Below are 20,595 nucleotides of genomic sequence, written 5' to 3' on the forward strand. Positions count from 1 at the left end.
TCCCTGATTTGCAAAAGGCAGCAGTCTCTCAGTTACACTGAGCTCTGGGTAGGCACAGACCTCTTGGAGACAAAGGATAGGAACCTCCAAACAATGCAAGTGGCTGAGACTCCAGTGATGTTAAAAGGTCTGTTAAAATTTTCCCACAACCCTGCCTGCCATTACCTTTTTTACTGTAATTACTATCTAATTAAAATTTCAGTTTGTTCTGGTGTCAGCTGTTGCTTAGCTTACTTTGCAGCAGAGTGTACTAAGGCCTCATTCATTCACTTTATAACTTATATATTACCAACCAGTTGGAAAATGATGACAGATTAGCATCCTGTTCTGCTCCGTTTAGGAGCTGATGTTCACTGACTTGCAATAACCGCGTGTTTGCATAGTGCCTTTAACTCCAAAATATTTTAGTTTTACATGACTTACGGGTGGTCATTTCTATCAGCCTTGAAGTGCAGCGACTTCAGGGTTGGAATGTGGCAGTCAGTTACCAGCACACGCTATAAAACAGCACATTGTGTGAATATCTTATCCATATGAAACTGCAAACAGAATGTAAGCAGGCAGGTATTTGATTCAGAAACCAGGCTACTACTCCTAAGCTTTACTTTTACTACAAGATATTCGATGGCCACAAAAACAAATTCTGTGTTTCACTTCTGTTTTGTAGAACAGCCTTTCCTCTTCAAGGCTCCTGCTGTGCCCCCAAACCACCACTATGCATCAGAAAAAAGAGGTATTCTGTTCTTTGTTTTATATATATGGAGATTACAATGCAAAGAAATGAAGTAACTTGAAGACTACAAAACAGGTCACTGGCAAAGCCCAGAACGAAGCTTAGCTCCCCTTCCCCACATGCCTCTACAACTTTGTGTACCTAACAAGACACAGCTTCAAACCCATCGTTTTTGAACTTTCACAGTAAAGAAGCAGTTCTGCTAGTTTACTGTTTTTCTTTGGCTTTGCATCAAACCGAACGTGCCGTGCTCTGATTTATTTTATACTTACTGCCACCCTGAGGGGGTTGGATATCCAATGCGTGGGCGCCATAGAAATTAAGTTTTAACCTAGCGTGCGCATTTTTGGATACAAAACTATCAGAAAGATGAGAAGACTGAAACCTAGGTCTTGTTAAAAAAAAAAAGGGGGTTGGGGGGAGGAATAGTCACTTCTCTCCTATCTCTCTATAGTCCCAGTCCAGTCCAGTAGGAACTACTGGCTCCAAGCAGGCTGTCCAGAGTTCTGGGAGAAACAGCCAAAATCATTGTTTTTCCATCCAGACAAAATTTGGGGTGGAAGAAGGACATACCCAGGGACACCCAGATGAATAGCAGTCCCTAACAATGCCAACTTTTCCACTCCCAAAGTTGTTTACACCCACAAAATTAATTGTGGTGCCAAATGGCAAGGAGAGTTGGGGCTCCCTTAAATGTGTGGTCTTTATTGGGAAGGCCGAGTGAAATCATTTGGAATTATTAGACACGTTAACAATGCCTGAGGGTGCCGTATACAAATAGCTGACACCTTCAAGGACTGATGCAATGAGGATGGACAAGAACATGAAGCGAGGATGGTGGGAGGAAAGGTCTTTTTAGATGTATCCAAGGTAGAATAAGTTTTATGACTGGGCTAGAAACGTATAGAATCCCAGGAGTGAATAGCTCACACATTTGATCTGATCTTGGGCTCAGTCCAGCTCCCACTGAAGTTTAATGGGAGTTGGATCAGGTCATTGCACTCACATTTTTTCCATGCATGGAAAACTATTTCCGTTACTTTGAATTACAATACCACTGGCTTTGGATTTTATATAATAAAATAAATCTAGGCCACTGTTTATATTCCAAGAAACTGCATTCTGGGATGCCAGCAAATATATTGCCTGTTGGAGTAAAAAAAATAAAATTAAAAACTGGACACATTGGTTTAAAAAAACAACGGCTCCTAATTATTAAACATAATTTTTCTTCCTTCTGCTTTTCTGGAGTCCTCAAATATTTGAAGAATGAAAGGTACATATAAATTCTTCTCTGGTGGTTGAAATGGTGGAATCTGTAAAAGTGCAATATTTTATAAGAAACAGAGGTTTAATAAAAAAAAAAAAAACAATCTTCACAACTGCCTCTTTGCTTATTGGCATATTTTGTGCATTTTTAAAATTTACAGTTAGAAACCCCCTTGGAATGCGAGTAAGGAAGAGGATGTACATTAGCAAAGCCTTGTATTTTTGGGACTGGCCTCTCCTAATTGTTCTCTGACTGCAAATGAACTCTGCAGATGCCAGGAGGCATAGGAAACGTCTTGTGCTAGAAACAGCATTTGTTCCCTGCTTTATGAATTGGACTCCAAAGCGGTAAGATTGAGTAGCAAGCATCAGTGATGGCTTCTGTCCTGGTACAATTTTATTATACTCTTATACACCAACAGAAAGTGCACAAAAGCATTGGAGTGGAGAACTTATGCCCATGTTCTGGGAGCAAACTTACCTGCGGGTGGTTTATGCTGGGGAAGAGCAAGGCCCTTGGACTCTGAAATGCAAAGTAGCAAAATAAAGAGCCCCAAAAAAGAAAAAAACAAAACCACACATATACAAAAGCAACAGAGGGATAGAGATTTCATTGAGGGGTGTTTAATATTAAAGAGAAACTATACATCTGGGACGGTGGTGAGGAGGATTCAACAGAGCCAAACGAGGTGACCACCTGCATCCACTCCAAAGAGGAAAGATGGCAACGACATCAGAAGTGCTTATGCAGTCGTGTGCACATAACTTCTGTCAGAATATGAAGTATATCTCCTTTGCAAACGTCTCTGGCATTGGCAACTTCTCTTCTACAATGACAAGTTTCAACATGGGATTAAAAGGAGTTCTCACTCTTGTATGCTGCCATGTAGACTGAGCTGGACAGCCTTCCCCTGTGTCCTGGCGGCATGGAGGAGCAGGGTGCTGGCTTCACTTGGACTCCCAGCCACAGGTCTCACTTCCCCTCCTCACAGCAGCATGCAAACCTTCCACTGCCATGCTGTGGGCTTTGCAGCATCCAGGAATGCTTTACACGACTGTGGAGTTTAAGCTGTGTTCTTGTGCGTGAGCCTTGGACAACCTTCCCTTTCACGTGACAAAATTCTTTAGAGGGATTAAGAATTGGTTCCAAAATCCCCACTGGGGTTTATTGGGGTGGCAGGGCTTGACATTTGAACAACCAGGATTCTGCCACGCCTGGCTGTAATTTCAGATGTCCAGGAACAGTGCAAAACGCAGAGATGCAATGCTGAGATAGCAGGGAGCACCCACCCTTCTCCTTGCTGCCAATTTGGTTTCTGTCGTGAAATGGTGTGTGTGTGTGTGTGTTTGTGAGTGTGTGTGTGTGTGCGTGCAGGGGATTCACTCTGTCAGCACCTCTGTGGCCTCTTCGCCCTGCCTGGATCCTCGGAGGGGAGATGCACACACAAACTCCCCGGCAGAAGGGGTGGGATGGCAAAGCAGCCGGCTTGACGGGGGAAATCTCAAAACCAAAATGTCTCTTAAATAAGCTTCTTTAATTATTATCATCATCTGTTTATTTATACAAATATAAAATATATTTATATAGATTTATATAATATAGATTTGTTGCTTTGGTGGCTCTTTTCATTTACAGACGTACTGGTCAACGATCTCTGTGCATTTTTTACACTTGACGTAACAGCACCAATGGAACTTGCAGTGGCAACGCTCCACCTGAACGCTCTTGAATTGGTCGTAGCCCCGTCCGCAGCACATCAGCTCGCACCCATCCATGCCCTCCGAGGTCTTGTTGCACAGGCGGCCCTGTGTGCCCAGCGAGCCGGTGGTCTCATTACGCAGGCAATAGTCCGGGCTGGGGTCGACGTAGACCAGGTCCTCCTGCGTGGGCATGTTGAAGCGGTTGTTCACAAGCTCCAGCTTGCCCTTGCGACTGATCCGCATGGCGGCCGCGCTGTCGTACTTCTCCTTCAACAGGTCGCCCACCTTGCGGAAGTCTGCCAGCTGCAGCCAGCACGTCTTGAGGCTGCAGGAGCCCGACACGCCGTGGCACTTGCAGGCCACATCCGCCAGCTTGTACACAGCCTGTGGGAAAAGGAGCACGGTCAGCAACGAAGCATTCTAACTAACCCAGCAGCTGGCATCTGGTACAGTGAATCCACAATCACATTTTCTTAACAGCTTTGATTATACCCCTCTTTTCTGCTGTTTCATCCTTCAGAACAAACAAAAATCTCTCCTTCCAGCTGCAATCCGGTTCCCTAAATATTTCTGGTCACACTGCTAACCATGGCTTCTCTCACCCCACCTTCTTTTCCTCCGGCAGACTGCGGACTTGATGGCATGGTCAGGAACAAGAAAGACCATAGAGAAGAGCCCTATCCTTGTGCTTCTGGAAATGCCCCATGGACCACCCTACTGCACATTTTTCCCTTCACAGTTGATACAAGGGAACACCTGGAAACCTGTTCGTTTCCTGCCAACTAAAACAGGAACTGATGCTATCGCTCTAGGAATAGATCTGCGTCCTTTTGGAATAAATCTAAGAACCCATGCCTTTCCCTTCTTTCCCTGCTGAGGATCTCATTTCTCTGACGAGGATCTCGAACAAGGAGCAGAGATGGTAGCCACGGTGTGGAAGTGACAGAGCCGTCCACATCGCTTCGATGTGTTACCAGTCTCCCAGAACAGCAGATACGCAAGCCTGAGCTGAAAATTTGCGCCATCTCGTGTCCATACACTCCACTGCACCAAAATCACTGGTGCAAAGCAGAAGAGCATATGCTTCGAAAAGCAAACACACTTTTTGGTCTTCTCTGAGATACTGCAAGTTCCACTTTCAAAAGTCTAAGAGAGGCTTTACGATGCATCACACCCCTGAAAATGCAGCACCTTGTACTGCAAGGAAGGACACCAGAATTAACAAATGGTCTTGAGAATTTATGCCAACGAGTGTAAAACCCTCAGGAGAGCAAGTATGTGATGTACAGGAAAACAGCCTTCACTCTCCTTCTCCCTGCACTAGCTGGGAGGAGAGAGAAATTTAAAAACATTTTAGAATAACACAGCTCAAAACCAATGAAAAAAAAAACAACCCTCAAGTGCAGGTCAGGTTTGTTCTTTCCATTAATTTCAGATGCAGGTACCAAACTGCTGGCTATGTGAGACCCTGTCAGCACTAACAGGAACTCGGAGTTTACAAAGTGAAGAGCTGGCATCTGCGTTCAGCCAGAGCTACCAAGTGTTCAGCATTTGACTTCCAGAGCCCTTTACACTTTACATACGAGGCTGACATCTGCTCTCTCATGGCCATCTTGCCTCTTGCACATTTGCAGGGCATTGCGTCTGCCAAATCCCACATGCCAAACAGCTACTTGGCACTGGCTGCAGAATTACCACCAGCTGCAATTGGGGTGGGGAGATCAAGGAACGTGAGAAAAAATAGGATGTTTTGAAAAAGTTGGCGATACGTCTTCTAGACAGGCTTTTTGCTGAAAAAAGCAGCCAAAGTCTGAGGTTCCTTTCCTGCCTCACTCATGGACAAAAAAGAAAGTTTCTCAGCTCTCCACATTCGCTTGCCAAGAAACAAGCGATTAAGGCGATCCTGCAAACAAAGCCTTCTGCGTATGACTACACTGCGGACTAGCAGGGAGAGGTCAGAGTTCTCCTCAAGCAACTGGCGGCTCCTGCTCTAACAAACACCTAGTGCTTCTCACAGCTAGCGAAGATGCAATTGGGCTTAATTGCTAAATCACTCGGAGGCCAACCCAGCTCCCAAGAAAGTCAATGGGCTGAGTCCTGAAAACAGAGGAGCTTTAGTTCTGCTCCTTGGAGCTCAATTTGTGGAGGCAATCACTTGCAGTGCAGACTAACAGCTACAGGCCTGGAGTTAAGTGGTCGTTTTGAATTGAAGGGTAAGTGTGGAGGACCAACCACACCGCTACTTAAGGACTCCTGCTGCACTACAACCAGACAGAGCTACAGCTGAATTTCCCGAGCCCCAGACACTTACTGTATCCTCACTACACTGCCAGTATGCTCGTTACGAGCTTTAGTTCACACTTTTTGGTTATGGTTCCACCAAATCCCAGGCCACTCATGCCTCCTTTGCCCTTGCATATGTTTTTAGAAAGTATTATGATTCTTCCTAATCCCAGGCTTTGTTCCTTTAGAAAAACACTGCAACCCGATCTCTCTCAGCTAATGTCATGGGGCTGAGTTCACTCCGACTTGGCTATAAGCAACTGATGCTCAAAACATCTGGCCCGTGTGGGTGACGGCCACGCGGGGGAACGTGAGCGCTACCAGCTACCACAGGTAAGCATGGCGCCGCTCAGCCCCCGCCATCAACAGCCCTCTGAGGTAACCCCAGCTTTAGCCTCTGAATGGCTCTCCTCTCTCCCCTTCGCTGCCTGGATGGGGAGAACGCAGAGGAAATTGGAGGGCTCCTCTCTGACTGGGCGAGGGTCAAGGTAAAGAATAACAGACCCCATGTGTACTTCTGAAAGCAGGGTCTGATTGATGGCCGCACCACTTAAGCAGGTTGAAAATGTGTCTAATGGAAAGGCTTAAAGCCCCTTCCCATAAGCCCAAGTTCTCTTCCAATTCTTTTCTTGCAAGAATGGGAACAGGAAGAGAATTAATGGGGAATTCCTATGTGGTCAATTAGCCAGACCCCCTTCCAGGCTCTCCTGGCACTGGCTTGAGTGACTGATGACTGAGGCCTGCCATATGCTGACTGGGTAAATGGTACGGAAGGACAGACCGCCACAGCCCGCCAGACAAGGGTGACAGATAAGGAATGGGAGAAAGAAGAGAAGCTAATGGAGACCAACTGGAAAAAAGAGACAGATGGAAGGAAAGAGCATATTGAGATAACAGCCAAAGACAAACAAACAAGGGCAATAAACCCAGGAGCACTACCACACGGACTGTGACGTGGAGTGAAGGGGTGATGGGGTCAGAAGTGCCTGAAAGATAAAAGGACTCGGCTTCCTTCCCAGCCCTCTCAGGTCCTCATGAGAAGTGCTGATCCTCTCTTCTGCCCTCAGAGCTTCATGGGGTTCAAGAGAACTGTCTCACCTAGAGGAAACTGAGCAGGAACACCTGCCAAAAGCCTGCCTAGAGATCAGAAACATCATCCGCTCAAACACAGGCTGGAAGTGGGAGCAAAGCTGCACAAGGGATGGCAGCTGGTGGTCACTTAGCAGCGCTCACTGCCACATCCCCTTTCAGTACTCCTTTCCTGCAGCAGTAATTTCAGGAATATGGAGTTACACACGCACCTTCTTCTCTGCAAAACCAGCATCTCAGAAGTGAAAACATTCAGGAATGTAGGACTAGCTGAGACCTCCTCGGTTATTAAGTACAATCTCTTGCTATTGTAGGCACTACTTCAAGTAATGCTTTTCTTAAATGTATTGAGTGCCCTTTTTAAAGCAATTAGGTTTTCAGGCACCATTATTCTGATCACTATTCCAATGATAAAGTATCTTTTTCTAATTTCCAATCTAAGCGCATTCACTTTATGCCCATTTGCTCTTGTGCCAAATTGGCCTTTTGCTTAAAAAGTACTTTTCCTTCGCTATTATTTCTCCCACTAACATAGACATCAGTCATATCCTCTCTCAGCTTTCACTTTTCTAGGCTAAACATGGCAAGCTGTTCTAGCCTGCTTTCTTAAGAAAAGATTCTTATCCCATGGGTCAAGCACAACAACCCTTCTCTAGTCTGGGGTCATTTTACTTTGGAATATGAGAGCATACAATATTTTGGGGCCTAACAAGAGCTTAATACAATAGCATTACTATTCCCTATGTTTTACAGAAAGACTTTCCTTCTTATGTTGCAGGGTACTTGCCACCTTAGGAGACACATTGCATCTGCTGTCACCTACAGCTGACAGCCACACACAGCTCCTTTCTAGTTTCCTAATGAGAAAAAATGTTTCTCATACAGGACCTTGAAATGATTGTTTCAATGTAGTTTTGTTCAGTGTGAAATTAGTTTCTTCTCTGTATTCATGATATCTGCCACCTCTGCATAATCAGCAAATTTCATCATCCCACTCCTAAACTCTTGTGCCAGGCTAAGAAGCAAAAAATACTAAGCATTGGTCTTGAGGCAAGTCCTTGAAGAGCTTTGCTAATTAAGCTTTGCTGAGATCAATATGCATCTTTTCACACAACTTACTGACATCTTGCCATGAACCAGTTTCTTATCCATCTCACAGTCACTGTATCCCTTATCTTTTCCAATCTAACCAAGTGTTTTCATGTGGGAAATATATGAAATTATCTCACTGGAGTTCAGCTAAGTCATTTAGCTGTCATTTATCTATTAAATTTATTTTGTCTTCCAGTAAATCAGTGATGTTCTAAATACCCACGTGATCAATCTTTGAGAAATTTGAGATGTCCTCCTGTAAACACTACCAAGGTCACTCTGCCTGTGCTACCAGGTGCCAGCTCTTTCAGAATGCCAGGGCACTAAAAGGACTCTCTGTGTCTTGAGAGCTTCAAGCTTCCCAATTTTTGCTTCCACTTTGGTGGTGATCATTTCCAGTACCCTTTGATGCCATGTCAACATGTTAAGAGCTGTGAGGAAAAGCTGTCTTGTCCTGGCCAGACAGCCCCAGAATTCGTAGCAAAGTCACTTCAGATTTGTCTCAGGTTAGATCAACTCAATTCATCTCCTTTCCTGACCCCAGCATCTCCATTCCTCACTACCCTCAAACCTTCATCTATCCAATCCACCCCAACACTCTTGTGCCATTTACTCTCAAGCCCTCCATTCTCCCAGCCCTTTGCTGCCACTGCTTGATGATCAATTCTGTCTAAATCACAGAACGTAGGGGTTGGATGTGGCCTCTGGAGATCATCCAGTCCATTCAACCCAATCCCAAAAGCTCTCTGTCAGCAGCCCCATGCACGATCCCACCCATTCCAGGTCTGCTGGCACCAAACATCAGTACTTGCTGTTCAGCTCCTCTTCCCCTACCTATCTGAGAAGAGCTGCTTCCTCCTGTCTTTCTCACTTCCACAGGGTGCCAGCAGCATCGCCGCTGCCTGTCCCCAGGGCACTCTGCCTGGCTGTCCCCAGATAGCACAGTCTGAGGAGGATTTACAATTCTACATTGCGGGCACTGACTCCTTTAGGCAGAAGTGCTGAGGACAGAAAAAGATCTCTCTGTTGAATAGCAGACATATGGTAGCCCTTCCCACGAGCAATGCCTTGTTCTGACTTGAAGCTCCAGGTAAAGCATTCAACTACTTTCGGGAGCAAAACTACTTTAAACTCAGCCCCATCCTCACTGAACAGCAGCTCCTTTCTTCCAATCCCTTTCAATTTACTAAGTTTAAAAAAAAAAAAAAACTTTTGCTGTTTCTGTTACTACCCTTTGCAAGGTCTGACTCAGCTTGATTTTTCACTGTTCTCACTTCATCTTTACACTTCTTGACCTCTAAGACAGAGGGTTTTTGTTATTTATTTGCTATCAGTTCTTTTTTTCCATTCTTCGTAGGCTCTCGGTCTATTCCTAACAGCTTCTTTCTGGTAGTTATTCATTCAGTGAGGTCTGGATATTCTTCCTACAAGCTTTTTCCTCTTGCTTGGCATGCAGAACTGTAATGGCTTTAGCATCTTTGACTTGAAAAAGTTCCAGACCTCCTCCACATCGAGTTCCTCGGCTGAGTTTACTAACTGGCTCCCTTACTTTATCAGTTTGTTCTTTGAAATCCACAAGCTTAATTACACACCGGTTTATACTTCCATTCAATTTAATCTAAACGACTTGTGTTCACCTAATCTAAGGTTATTTTCTGTGGCCATCTGTTCTACAGAGTCTACCAGAAACAACCTTGAAATAACATTGTCTTTTGCTGGGCCCTCAGGAAAGCTTTTGTCCAAGTCCTGAGCTAACTGGAGACAAAGAAATTGTCTCGAGGGTCTTGTCTGCAAAAGTACAAGCACTGCAGCACTGCAAGCACAGTTCAAACAACTTACTGCACTTGTAGTAAAGGCAGCTCAGAACTGGTTTTAGCTGTACCCCTAAGGAAGACACAGCTTTCGCCATCAAAAACCATGCCATCATTTGAAATCACAACTCAGTTTCTACCACATACTACAGCAATAGTAAGTTGCAGTGATGTTTTCGCCACGCTGCATAGCATCTTCTAACTTGATCTTCCAATTCAGGTGCTACTGAAGTTCAGCCATCCCTCAAACTGTTGACCATTTTCTATCTCTGGTTCTCTCATGGCAACAATACAAGCTGTTAAAAAGGCTGGTAGCATACACTCCCTGTTATACAAAGGACATTTATTTGTAGTAATCCAAATTCATGACTCCAGACATACAAGATGTTCAAAGTATGTAATGTAGTGAAGATGTCACTTTTACATTACTACTCCACAAGAGATGACTGTCCTTTCTAAGTAAATGCAGATTCTCTGCCCTCCCAAGCAAAACAAATGAACAGAAAATTTAAAGCAAAATACTCAAAAAAAAACCCACTGAGTTCCAGAGCTCTCAAGTCCACCCTTTTCTGCCTTCTGCAAATTAAGCAAATGCACATACACTGGAAGCATTAAAAGGGGACAACTTCACCTATATTTATGGCATCAGTCAGAACAACACCAGAACTTGGCACGCAGTTTTTGTATGTGAGTTTTAAAGGACAACTGGAAAGGGTACACTAAAGTGATGTGGAAGCAATCTGACTACTGATGAAAACATCTGCAAGTGAGACAGACACAAGTTCTCAACCAAGTAAAGAGAGTGGTAAAATAAAGAGAGTGGTGAATAAACCGCAGCAGATAAATAATGCTAGGGAGAGGAAATTCTGATTGGTAAAGAGTTTTTCAATCTAGCTGTGAAAGTCAGAGGAGGAACTGATTGGAAGCTCACAGCAGATAAATTCAAATGGTAATGAGGCACAGCGTCAAAGGAGTGAGGATGATTAATGACAGCAGCGTACTATGAAGAAGGTGATGGATTCTCCATCTCTAGAGGTCTGCAGAGCAAATGCATCCATCTTCTCAGAAAATGCCTGCTGCCCTGGTGCAAGTTATTTATTTTGCCCAATGCTGAGGTAACTGAGCGAGGTGTAAGTTTCGGAGACAGCCAGGCAGCCTGATTCTACGTTTGCTTCTGGCCTTATATTCCCAAAAATCTGAATGATGGCAGCAGATTTCTCCACACATCAGCAGGCCATTCTCTTCACATCACCCTGCCCTTTTGGCAGCTCTGGGAAGCACATTTCTGAGACTTAAACTTGAAAAGAGGGCCATGAGAGCATCTAGTTTGTTTGGCAAGGGCTTACATGTCTGCACATACGTGCCGCCTAGCATCACAGCAGGCCCCAAAACTCATAGCCTTTAGAGACAGTGGAAGTCAGCCACTAAAACTGGAATATCGTATTGTCAATACTGCTTGTGCTATACACAAAAATGCAGAAAATGGGACCACACTCCATTTCAGAGGACTTACAGGGGCATGACGGGACCACCCCTCACCAAACCTCCAAATAATGTGGCACCCCGCTATCTCACAACCTCTGAATCTCACCAGCTGGGAAAGGTCAGCGTTCAGCTTACCCTGCGCCCAGCCTCGTTGTTCTGCAGGTTCATCAGCATGCGAGCCTGCTCCTCGGAACCTCTCACGTAGTTCTTCTCCCTCTCCTTGGCATCCACAAACTCCTTGGCAAAACGGTACCCGTACTCCACGTTATCCCCGCAGCCGCCCCACAGCCAGTCTCGGGGCAAGTCCTTGGGCCGGGCCGTGCGGCTGCAGCCGCAGCTGGACAGCTCTCCTTCGCGGCAGGCACGGCTGATGGCGTTCACCACCCCGGCAGCACTGACGGCATAGGTGAAAGCGGTCTCTCGGCTACCTGCAAGGGAATGTGAGAAGCAAATTAATGAACGGTTTGACCTTCACCAACTTGCTCTGGTGAAGGAAGAACTACCCTAACACAGGCTGGCATCCCTTTTGTATTTTCTTTCCACAATAACAGCTCCAGGCAATTGTCTGCCCAGTGCTGGTAGTTTCTGCGTGACCAGGAGCAAAACCAAACCTGATTCTGACATGCACCAAGAAAGGAACTGAGATTCCTGATACAGCCTGGAAGAATGTGTCTGTCATGACTTTTTGTAGTGCTGTTCCACAGGGACTATAATTTTTATTACTCTTATGTTTGCCCAGTTAAGAGCTCTGGAAATACTAAGTCTTGCCCCAAAAAAATAGAAACACCATAGGCAGGGGCTGCTCAGCCTTCTTTCCCTCTCTATTTCAAGTCAATCCTTAGAATCATAGAATCATTTTGAGTTGGAAGGGACCCTTAAAGGCCATCTGGTCCAACCTCCCTGCAGTGAACAGGGACACCCACAGGTAGATCAAGATGCTCAGAGCCCTGTCCAGCCTGACCTTGGATGTCTCCAGGGATGGGGCATCCACCACCTCTCTGGGCAACCTGCTCCAGTGCCTCTCCACCCTGATTGTAAAATACTTCTTCCTTGTATCCAATCTAAATCTTCCCTCTTTTAGTTTGAAACCATTTCCCCTTGTCCTGTCAGAACAGACTCTTTAGCAGAGTCTGTCCTTTTTTCTTATAGACCTCTTTAGATATGGAAAGGCCACCCTCAGGTCTCCTCACTGCCTTCTGTTCTCCATGCTGAACAGTCCCTCTCAGCCTCTCTCAGCCTGTCCTTGGAAGGGAGGTGTTCCATCTCTGGAATCATTTCTATGGCCCTTGTCTGGATGCTCTGATTTTAACCTGGAGGTACCAGGTTATTCATTTGCTGAAAGTACAGCTGCTGCCCACCGAATCTGCAAAAAGCCATTGAGAACAACCAGTGAGGGTGAGGCTGTACAAGTTGAGCACTTCATATATCGCCAGATATACAGTCTAGGAGTGCTTCACTTCAACTGGGACAAGCATATTTAAGAGGCACATCCAGTTTCATTTTGGCTAAATACAGTCGGCTGAGACTTGATTCAAAATAAACTGTAGGAAACCATTTTTCCACTCAAAGGCAGAAGCTCTCCCAACATCTACAGAACCGCAGTGCTGGAAGAAGTCAAACTTTCCCAAGCAGATAATTGAAAAGATTTAGTGAAGCCCAGAGAGGTGGTGGATGCCCCATCCCTGGAGATGTACAAGGTCAGGCTGAACAGGGCTCTGAGCAACCTGATCTAGCTGTAGATGTCCCTGTTCACTGCAGGGGAGTTGGAACAGATAGCCTTTAAAGGTCCCTTTCAACAATCATTCTATGATTATATGACTTTCTGCTTGCACATGCATGAGACAGCCCTGTTCAGGATGCATCCCAGCAGCTGCTGCGTATCTCCTGCTCTCTGCTACTGGCACAGATTCACTGCAGCCAGAGCCGGGCACCAACACAGCCACAACACTGCAGCATGGGCCAAATGCTGTGAATTGCCATGGCTCTGCAAGGGGGGAGGGGCAATCCACAACTGTGCTATCACCATACACTGTAAGAAATTCCTAAACCAGCACCTCCAGAGTTACTATATGCGTCCCCATGCTCCCAGGTGATAAAGAGTACAACTGCCAAAGCCTTCACGAATAAGCAATCTGATGCTGCTGGGCCACAAACAGAGAACCCCAGCAAGAGCTGACCCTCAGATGCTGCCCAATAAATCAGATTGCTCCCACAGGGCAGGTGCCCCAGGAGCAGTTTGTCACCATGCTCAGTGCCAGCTCCCTCAGCAGGACCCAGCGGATGCCTTTGGTATGCTCTTGTTCCAATTTGCATGTGCCAACACTCTGCAATTAATAGCGGCTTATCACCAGCTTAGTGGTAATGATCCAAGACAAAGGCGAGGCTGTGAATGGCACCCACCTTGCAGAGTAACTTGGGATTCTTTTTCTCTTTTTTCCCTAAATGAGGACTGTACACTAAGGGCTTCTGCCATGTGCACAAAGAGTGATAAAATGCTGCAGGACACAGCATGCAAGGGAGTCAGAAGAAAGAGGATTATGCCCCAAGAACCTTCCCAGACCAAGAGGCAACCAGGAGAGTCAAGATAATTCAGTTGACTCCAGCCCATAGGGCAGTTCTGGTTCTTTTGCAGGGACTAGTCCAGCTTTTTCAATGGCATGGCCAATTTTAAGGTAATGGTCCACTGTGCAGCTTTACCACTGTGCCCATGTGGTGGAAACCCTGCAGACAGAACAGCCTTCCTGTTCAATGCCCTGTGGGAGCCGCACTCCTGGTACCTGGAGAGATGGATATACACACAGGGACAACACCTCCTGGGGCTGCAGCTTGCTGAGCAGTGGTTGCATGACTCCAGGTGCTTAGGATCCCTAACTCTGGCTGTGATTCCTGTACTGTGGGCAGGCTGGCTTTGCACTTTCACTGTTCCTGTTTAAGCACCCACGTGTTTCAGATGGAGCGGCACTCAACTCCTGTGCAGTCCCCGCATCTGCATAAGGAGCTCAGGATGGTGCAGTTCCCGGATCTGCACAAGTCTGGGATAGTTAATGGGAGAGTCTGCAACAAGCAGAAGTAGTTTTTCTTCCTGGCTGTACGTGACGCAGGACAAACCATGGTGCTCAGCTGATGCAGCTTTGGTTTGGGAGGCAGAATCCGACGTGTGCATGAAACCCTCTGCTAACAGAAAGCAAATTGGTAGCCAGTAGCTGTGGGCTTACACATCCTTTGGTTGGTCTCCTATTTCTGCTCTTCTAACATACCTCCAGCCTTGAAAAAGCATTAGAATGTCAGCACATCTTCTCAGAACCTACCTTAGCCCACACTACTACAGCATCACCTCGGTGCTGGCTTCTTCCCTAAACCTGCGTCCTGCAGGTCGGTACCTGCCACTCTGCTGCTGACAGTCCGGGGCTGTGTGGGCTCTGCGGGCTCTGCCACCCCCCTCTGCCTGCTGGGCATCAGGCCTCCAAGAGCTGAAAGAGGGAAACAGGAGAACCGACCCCAGCCAGGAGAATGAGCGAAAAAGAAGGAAGTGTGTTGCTCTAGCTTTTTTCTAATGGAAAAGCTGTAGCTTCAAAAGACTAAAGGGAAAAAAAAAAAAGCATTTCCCTGAAGTGTTCCTGTCTCCGGGAAAAGTATTTCTCTTTGTTCTTGTCTTTTTATGACTCCTTTTCTCCTTTTTGCATTTGAAAAGGCAGAAGAGATAAGATCTATGGCTCCAAAGAAGACGGACCATCCTGGAAGCCCCCCTCACCCACCGCAGATTGCTCTGCGGGAGATGACAGGCTGTGTATTCCCTCCTCCCCCAGGGACATGCCAACATGGACTTCTTGGGTGCTCTGCCCTCTTCTACATAAACGCAGAAATAAGGAATGTACTTGCATATAATGTATGAATATACACATATGCCACCTAAAATCTGTCTTGACAGGACCAGAAGCATCTTCAGAAGGATTTTGTACATCAGCAGGTACTGTTGTTGAATAAGCCAGGAATTACATTCGAAAGCTAAGGGTGATTCTCACCATAACACAAACACTAGGAAGAATCAACATTAAAATGCTGCTGACTTCAGTGCTACAAATTCCCCTGCAAATCCCTGTCTTGCTGGGCTGCACTGCCTTGCTAGCACACACAGAATGAAGGCATAGTGATTGAACACAGAAGCGGCTCTCCCATTCCTGCACTGAGCCAAGCGCTGCGAGGTGGGAAGCAAAGCAACCTTCCAGGTTACTAAGTGAACTCTCTCCTGAATTTCTCCCAGGCTTTGGACTTGGCCAGGGTAGGTTCTCCTCCCCTCAATAATCTAAGGCAGCTCAGGAAGTCACGTAGCATATGCCATGCCTGCAGCGGTGGGTGGGCAGCCGCGGGTTGCTGGCACACCGCACACCTTCTGGGCCCTCCTTATCTCCTTCCCCCTCTCCACATCTCCCTGGCATGCCTCTGCAGATATTCCAGTCTCCAGCCCCTTCTCATTCCATTGGCACCACGTGCAGGGATAGGGCTGTGGTCCAGGATTGGGTTTAGGGGCTGAGAACAGGCAACAGGCACACAGCATGAACCCGGGGAAGAATGGCTTTATAGCTGACGTGATCTGTGAGATTAAGGGGTTTGTTTTCTTATCCTAGCATCTCACTATAAAGTCAGCAGAAGTAAAATCACAAGGCAGAGCCAAGAGGGAGGAGGAGAGGCAGCATCCCCCTCCACAGCAACTATTGCACATGTGGACATCAGCAGTGACTCTTCAGAAACCCTCCAGGCTGCCTCTGTTGTCCATCTCCTTGTTTTGGAGAACTAACACCCCTGCCTGAAAGCACTCCCTCAGAGCAGGGATCTAAAGGATCTAAGAGCTCTTTGCTGGGACAGACTTAAATGGTGGCAGCCACAGGCCATGGCCTCATAGACACCAGCAGGTCCCTCCTGGAGATTCCCTAGCATAAACCAAACAGCAGTGGCACCACTGGACACAACCAGTACGTGCTCACACCACCTCTGTCCTGTCAAACCCTGAAACTACTCCCACTTTAATCTAAAAGCATCAAATTCATTTTAAAAAGGAGGTCATAGAATCACAGAATCATTAAGGTTGGAAAAGACTTTTAAGATCACCCAGTTCAGACATCAGCCCATCCCTACCATGCCCATTAATCACATCCCCCACTGCCATCTCTACAACAGATCTTGAACACCTCCAGGGGCAGAGACTCCATCACCTCTCTGGTTAGCCTGTGCCAATGCCCCACCACTCTTTCTGAGAAGTTTTTTTTAATATCCAGCCTGAACCTCCCCTGATGCGGCTTGAGGTCATCACCTCTCAATCTGCTGCTGTTACCTGGGAAAAGAGGCCAACCCCCACCCTCACTACAACCTTTCAGAGGTATCACTCATCTCCCAACACCCATCTCTTCCTCTCCTCCCATGTGCTCATTGATCCTTCCTGACTGCTTTCTGTCCTTCACCTCCCATCGCCTTCAGTTCACGTTTTTTTTCCAGGTTTGGAGCATCCCTGGATCAGCCTGGGGCTGCAGGAAGGTGCTGGAGAAGAAGACTCTTTCCATACACCCTTGTGGGGTGACTAGGATCTCTCTGGGAATCTGCATGTTTCCTCATTCTTTGGGACATTAAATTACACAGGAGGGAGGGACACCAGAAGGGGATTTGCTGTCCATTCCCTCTGGCTGAGTTGCAGTTTTCATACCCCGAAGCACAAACCCTACTGACAACCTGGGATTGCGCACTGCCTCATCTGGCCACCACCCTTGCTATCAAACAGTGAGAGATCAAGGATGCACAGATGCCTTGGATGTGTGTCAGCAGCTGAAAGTATGTGTCAGGAAATGGCATTTCCCAAGGGCAAATCCCGAGGAAGAGGGGATTTGTTGGGGTGTGAGCAGGACAGATGGGCAGAAAGGCTGGGCTGGGAATGGCTCTGATGGGCTGGGTTAGGGACTGACATGCAGGAAAATCCCTGAAATTCTCCAGAGAGACATGTAAGAATTTTAGTATTGAATGGAAGCGATCACCCCTACTGCCTTGACATTAAAGCTCTGAAGCTTTCTGAGTGAGCCTAAAAGGCATTAAGAGATACTGGGGGCAGCCGAGGCTGCAGGAAACGGTTCTCCATCCCTTATTAAGTGCTCTCCCTGACCCGAGAGCTGAAAAGTAGCGCTGGCCCTGGATTCCTCAGCGTCAGCTGCGCGGGTGGGACACAGAACCCCTCCTCGGAGGGGCTTGAGTATGTGCATGTGTGTGTGTGAGTGTGTGTGAGCGGCTGTTTTAACACCTTTTCTTTATTGTCCTGCCTGTCGGACACATCAAACCCAGCCCGGATTTCTCAGTTTCTTGCCATCAAATGATTGCATTTCAAAAGAAGCCGGGACAATGCAGGCAGGTCACACCTCAATTCAAGTGCAGGGATGGCCTGCCAATGTGCCCCGCACAGCCAGCAGGGGCAGGAATTATAAAAATCCCTTCGGTTTACACAGAAAACAGCGGAGAATGGAGGAGGAAGCCGATCCCAAGGGGGGAGCCCATATTTCCCACATCTCAGGACCACACTCCCTGTCCAAGGGCACTCAAGATGCTGGGAATTATAATGTAGGTCCACTGTTCCCAGCTCCAGCTTCTCTCCCCACCTCCAAACCAGCACATAAACAAAAGCAGCCCATGTCCCACCTCTCTGGCTCCAGCGGTGGCTCAGTGCGGGCAGCACCTGCGCACCGGTGAATGAACAAGCTAAGGGCAGTGTTAGGAGAGGTGCTAACGCTTCCACGCATGTATTTAAAGGGAGAACGCTGCTCCTACCTATTTTCATGACCCGGCCGAAGACGGAGGTGTTGTCCACCGTGCTGCAGTTCCACCTGCGCTGCCGGAATTGGTATTGGCACTCCTTGATGGCACTGCGGGCCCCCTCGCCGATGAACACCATGTGCTCCTGGTAGAGCTGGCACAGTTTGCGCTGCCCCGGGGACAGCCCCGGCAGCTGGCTGCACACGGGCTGCGCGCCGATGATGTACATCTCCGGCCTCTGGATGGGGTTCATGGCCAACGACCTGCACGGAGAAACGTCCCACGAAGGTTGCGGTCTCATAAGCGCTGCCAGTCCCAAGGGCCGAATGCGCTTTTCGCTTTCCCCTCCCCGCGCTGCCAGATGTGAGCCTTTCCCAGGGCTCGAGCCGGAGGAAGCCGGCGTGGAGACGCGGTACAGAGCTCGGCACTTTCTTTGCGGGAGCGGAGCGGGAGCTGCTTCGCACAGAGCGCCGGCAGCGGTGCCCTCGGGCCGGGCTGCGTCCGCTGCTCCGGGAAAGGGGCTCCTATGGCAGCGGACGGGAGACCTCACCCACCCTCTTCCCCATCACTCCCTCACGCAAAGCCCGACCCCGCACCGAAGCTCCCCGGGACGCAGGCATCCCACCTCCCCAAAACCTTTGTGGGAACTTTGTGGGCAGGCAGCGAGAACACCCCGCGATGCGGCACTTCGCCGCCGCCGCCGCCGCCGCGCTCCGCCCGCCCCGGGACGCCCCCGGCCCCGGACAAAGGCTCCGCTCGCAGCCCCGCGCCCCGCTCACTCGCTCGCTCGCTCACTCACTCACCACCAGGAGTTGGCGTCGGCCACCGGCGAGGTGCAGCTGCAGAGAAGAGCGGCGGCGAGCGCTAGTCTCGGCCCCGTCATGGTGGGCTGCGGGCGGCGGCGGCGCTGGGGCAGCCCCCGCGGAGGCGGCCGCCGGCACGGGGCGCCCTGCGGAGGAGGAGGAGGAGAAGAAGAAGAAGAAGCGCTGAGCCCTACGGCGGGGTCTGCGTGCGGCGGGGCGCGGTCAGCGCGGCCCCCGGCCCCCGCCCACCCCACAGACCCTCCTCCGGCCGCGCCCCCCCCGCCCCCGAAGGCAGCGGGGAGTCCCCTCCACCCCCGCCCTCGTCCTCCCCGCCGTCCTTCCCCCGGAGCCTCAGAGCCGTCTTTGAAGCTTCCCCCCCCCCCCCCCGGCCCCAGCGCCGGTGGTCCGCCGGTGCCCCCCGGACGAGCCGGTGCCCTCAGCCCCGTGGCGGCAGGTGTGCGGGAGCCGTCGGGGCGCTTCAAAGCGCCGCGCTCGCCCCGCCGCCTTTGTAATGCGGGTGCCGGCTCGGAAACGCTCCCCTCCTCTCCGCCTCCCCGAAACCGCCTTCAAACGCAGCCCCGGGCAGGGAGAGGCTCCGCGGCGCTGCGGGTCGGGCCGGCACCGGCGCCGGGCGGCTTTATGGGCAGAAGGAGGGGAGCCGGGTCGGGAGTTGGCGAGAGGTGAGAGAGCTCCAAAGGCTCCCCGCTCCCAACAGCCCGACTTGGGCAACCCGGCAGTGAACCGCCCTCAACACTGGCAGAAAGCACCCGGACCCACGCGGGTACCACCAACTAACGCTCCCTAAGCCGCACAGAAACCCACATCACGGCTCACTCCATCCTCACCGTCCTGCCTGACCCCACACCACACACCACAGACGGACGTCCCCACGGTCACCCCGGGGCCTGGGCATCCCTGGCCGTCCCCTTCTGCTGTCCTCAGACAGTCCCAAGCTGTGCCACAAGCACCGGACCTTTTGTTCTGCCTCAAGCAAGCGTGGCCCAAGCCATGAAATCACCAGACCCAGCGGCTCAGCCCCGCTGAAATATATTTTTCATCCAATTCCTCACGGTGCAATTGCTGCGTTTGTTTGCGGCACGCTCCGCTTTCTGCCCTGTCCAGATGTGCTCTACCTGCAGCTGGTGGCCCGCCTCACCTGGCAGGCAGATGTGTGGCCACCAGCGCCAGAATCAGCTTTGGGACACAAAAGCCTTGTGTGACCCACAGCCTGTGCTCTGCCTGCCCCAACACAGTGGGATCCACAGGGTGACTGTATTCGCACCTTCATACCCTGCCTCTACCTGCTCCCACAGCCCAGAGCACGACGGAGGGACGGCGAAGGCTGCGCGCAGAGCTGGGGGCCGCTTCTATAGGGAACAGACAGAATGGAAAGTTTATCTCTGGGAGTCTGGGGAGGAAGGAAGTCGTGTATGGATGAATGGCTTTTCCATGACAAACAATGAGGCTGCACAGACACGGTGTGATGTCACCCCAAGAATTTCCAAGCCGGCTTCAGATACAGAAAATCCTTTTGCTGAAGGAG

At 49.1% G+C, this 20,595-nt stretch overlaps 1 protein-coding gene across 1 annotated transcript; it reads right to left on the bottom strand.

The window, feature by feature from the left end:
• Positions 1–3,628: 3,628 nt before the first annotated feature.
• On the bottom strand, positions 3,629–19,195 carry WNT5B (Wnt family member 5B; the record flags this gene model as incomplete). The annotated part of the gene is made up of 4 exons (XM_079536744.1): positions 19,053–19,195; positions 18,265–18,512; positions 11,599–11,891; positions 3,629–4,087 (listed from the first exon to the last, which is right to left on the bottom strand). Exons 1-4 carry the CDS (start codon positions 19,130–19,132, stop codon positions 3,629–3,631), a joined length of 1,080 nt encoding a protein of 359 aa, XP_079392870.1. The 5' UTR covers positions 19,133–19,195.
• Positions 19,196–20,595: the final 1,400 nt, after the last annotated feature.

The sequence above is a fragment of the Tetrao urogallus genome, assembly GCF_951394365.1.
Source record: "Tetrao urogallus genome assembly, chromosome: 1".
In the NCBI taxonomy this organism is placed as follows: domain Eukaryota; kingdom Metazoa; phylum Chordata; class Aves; order Galliformes; family Phasianidae; genus Tetrao; species Tetrao urogallus.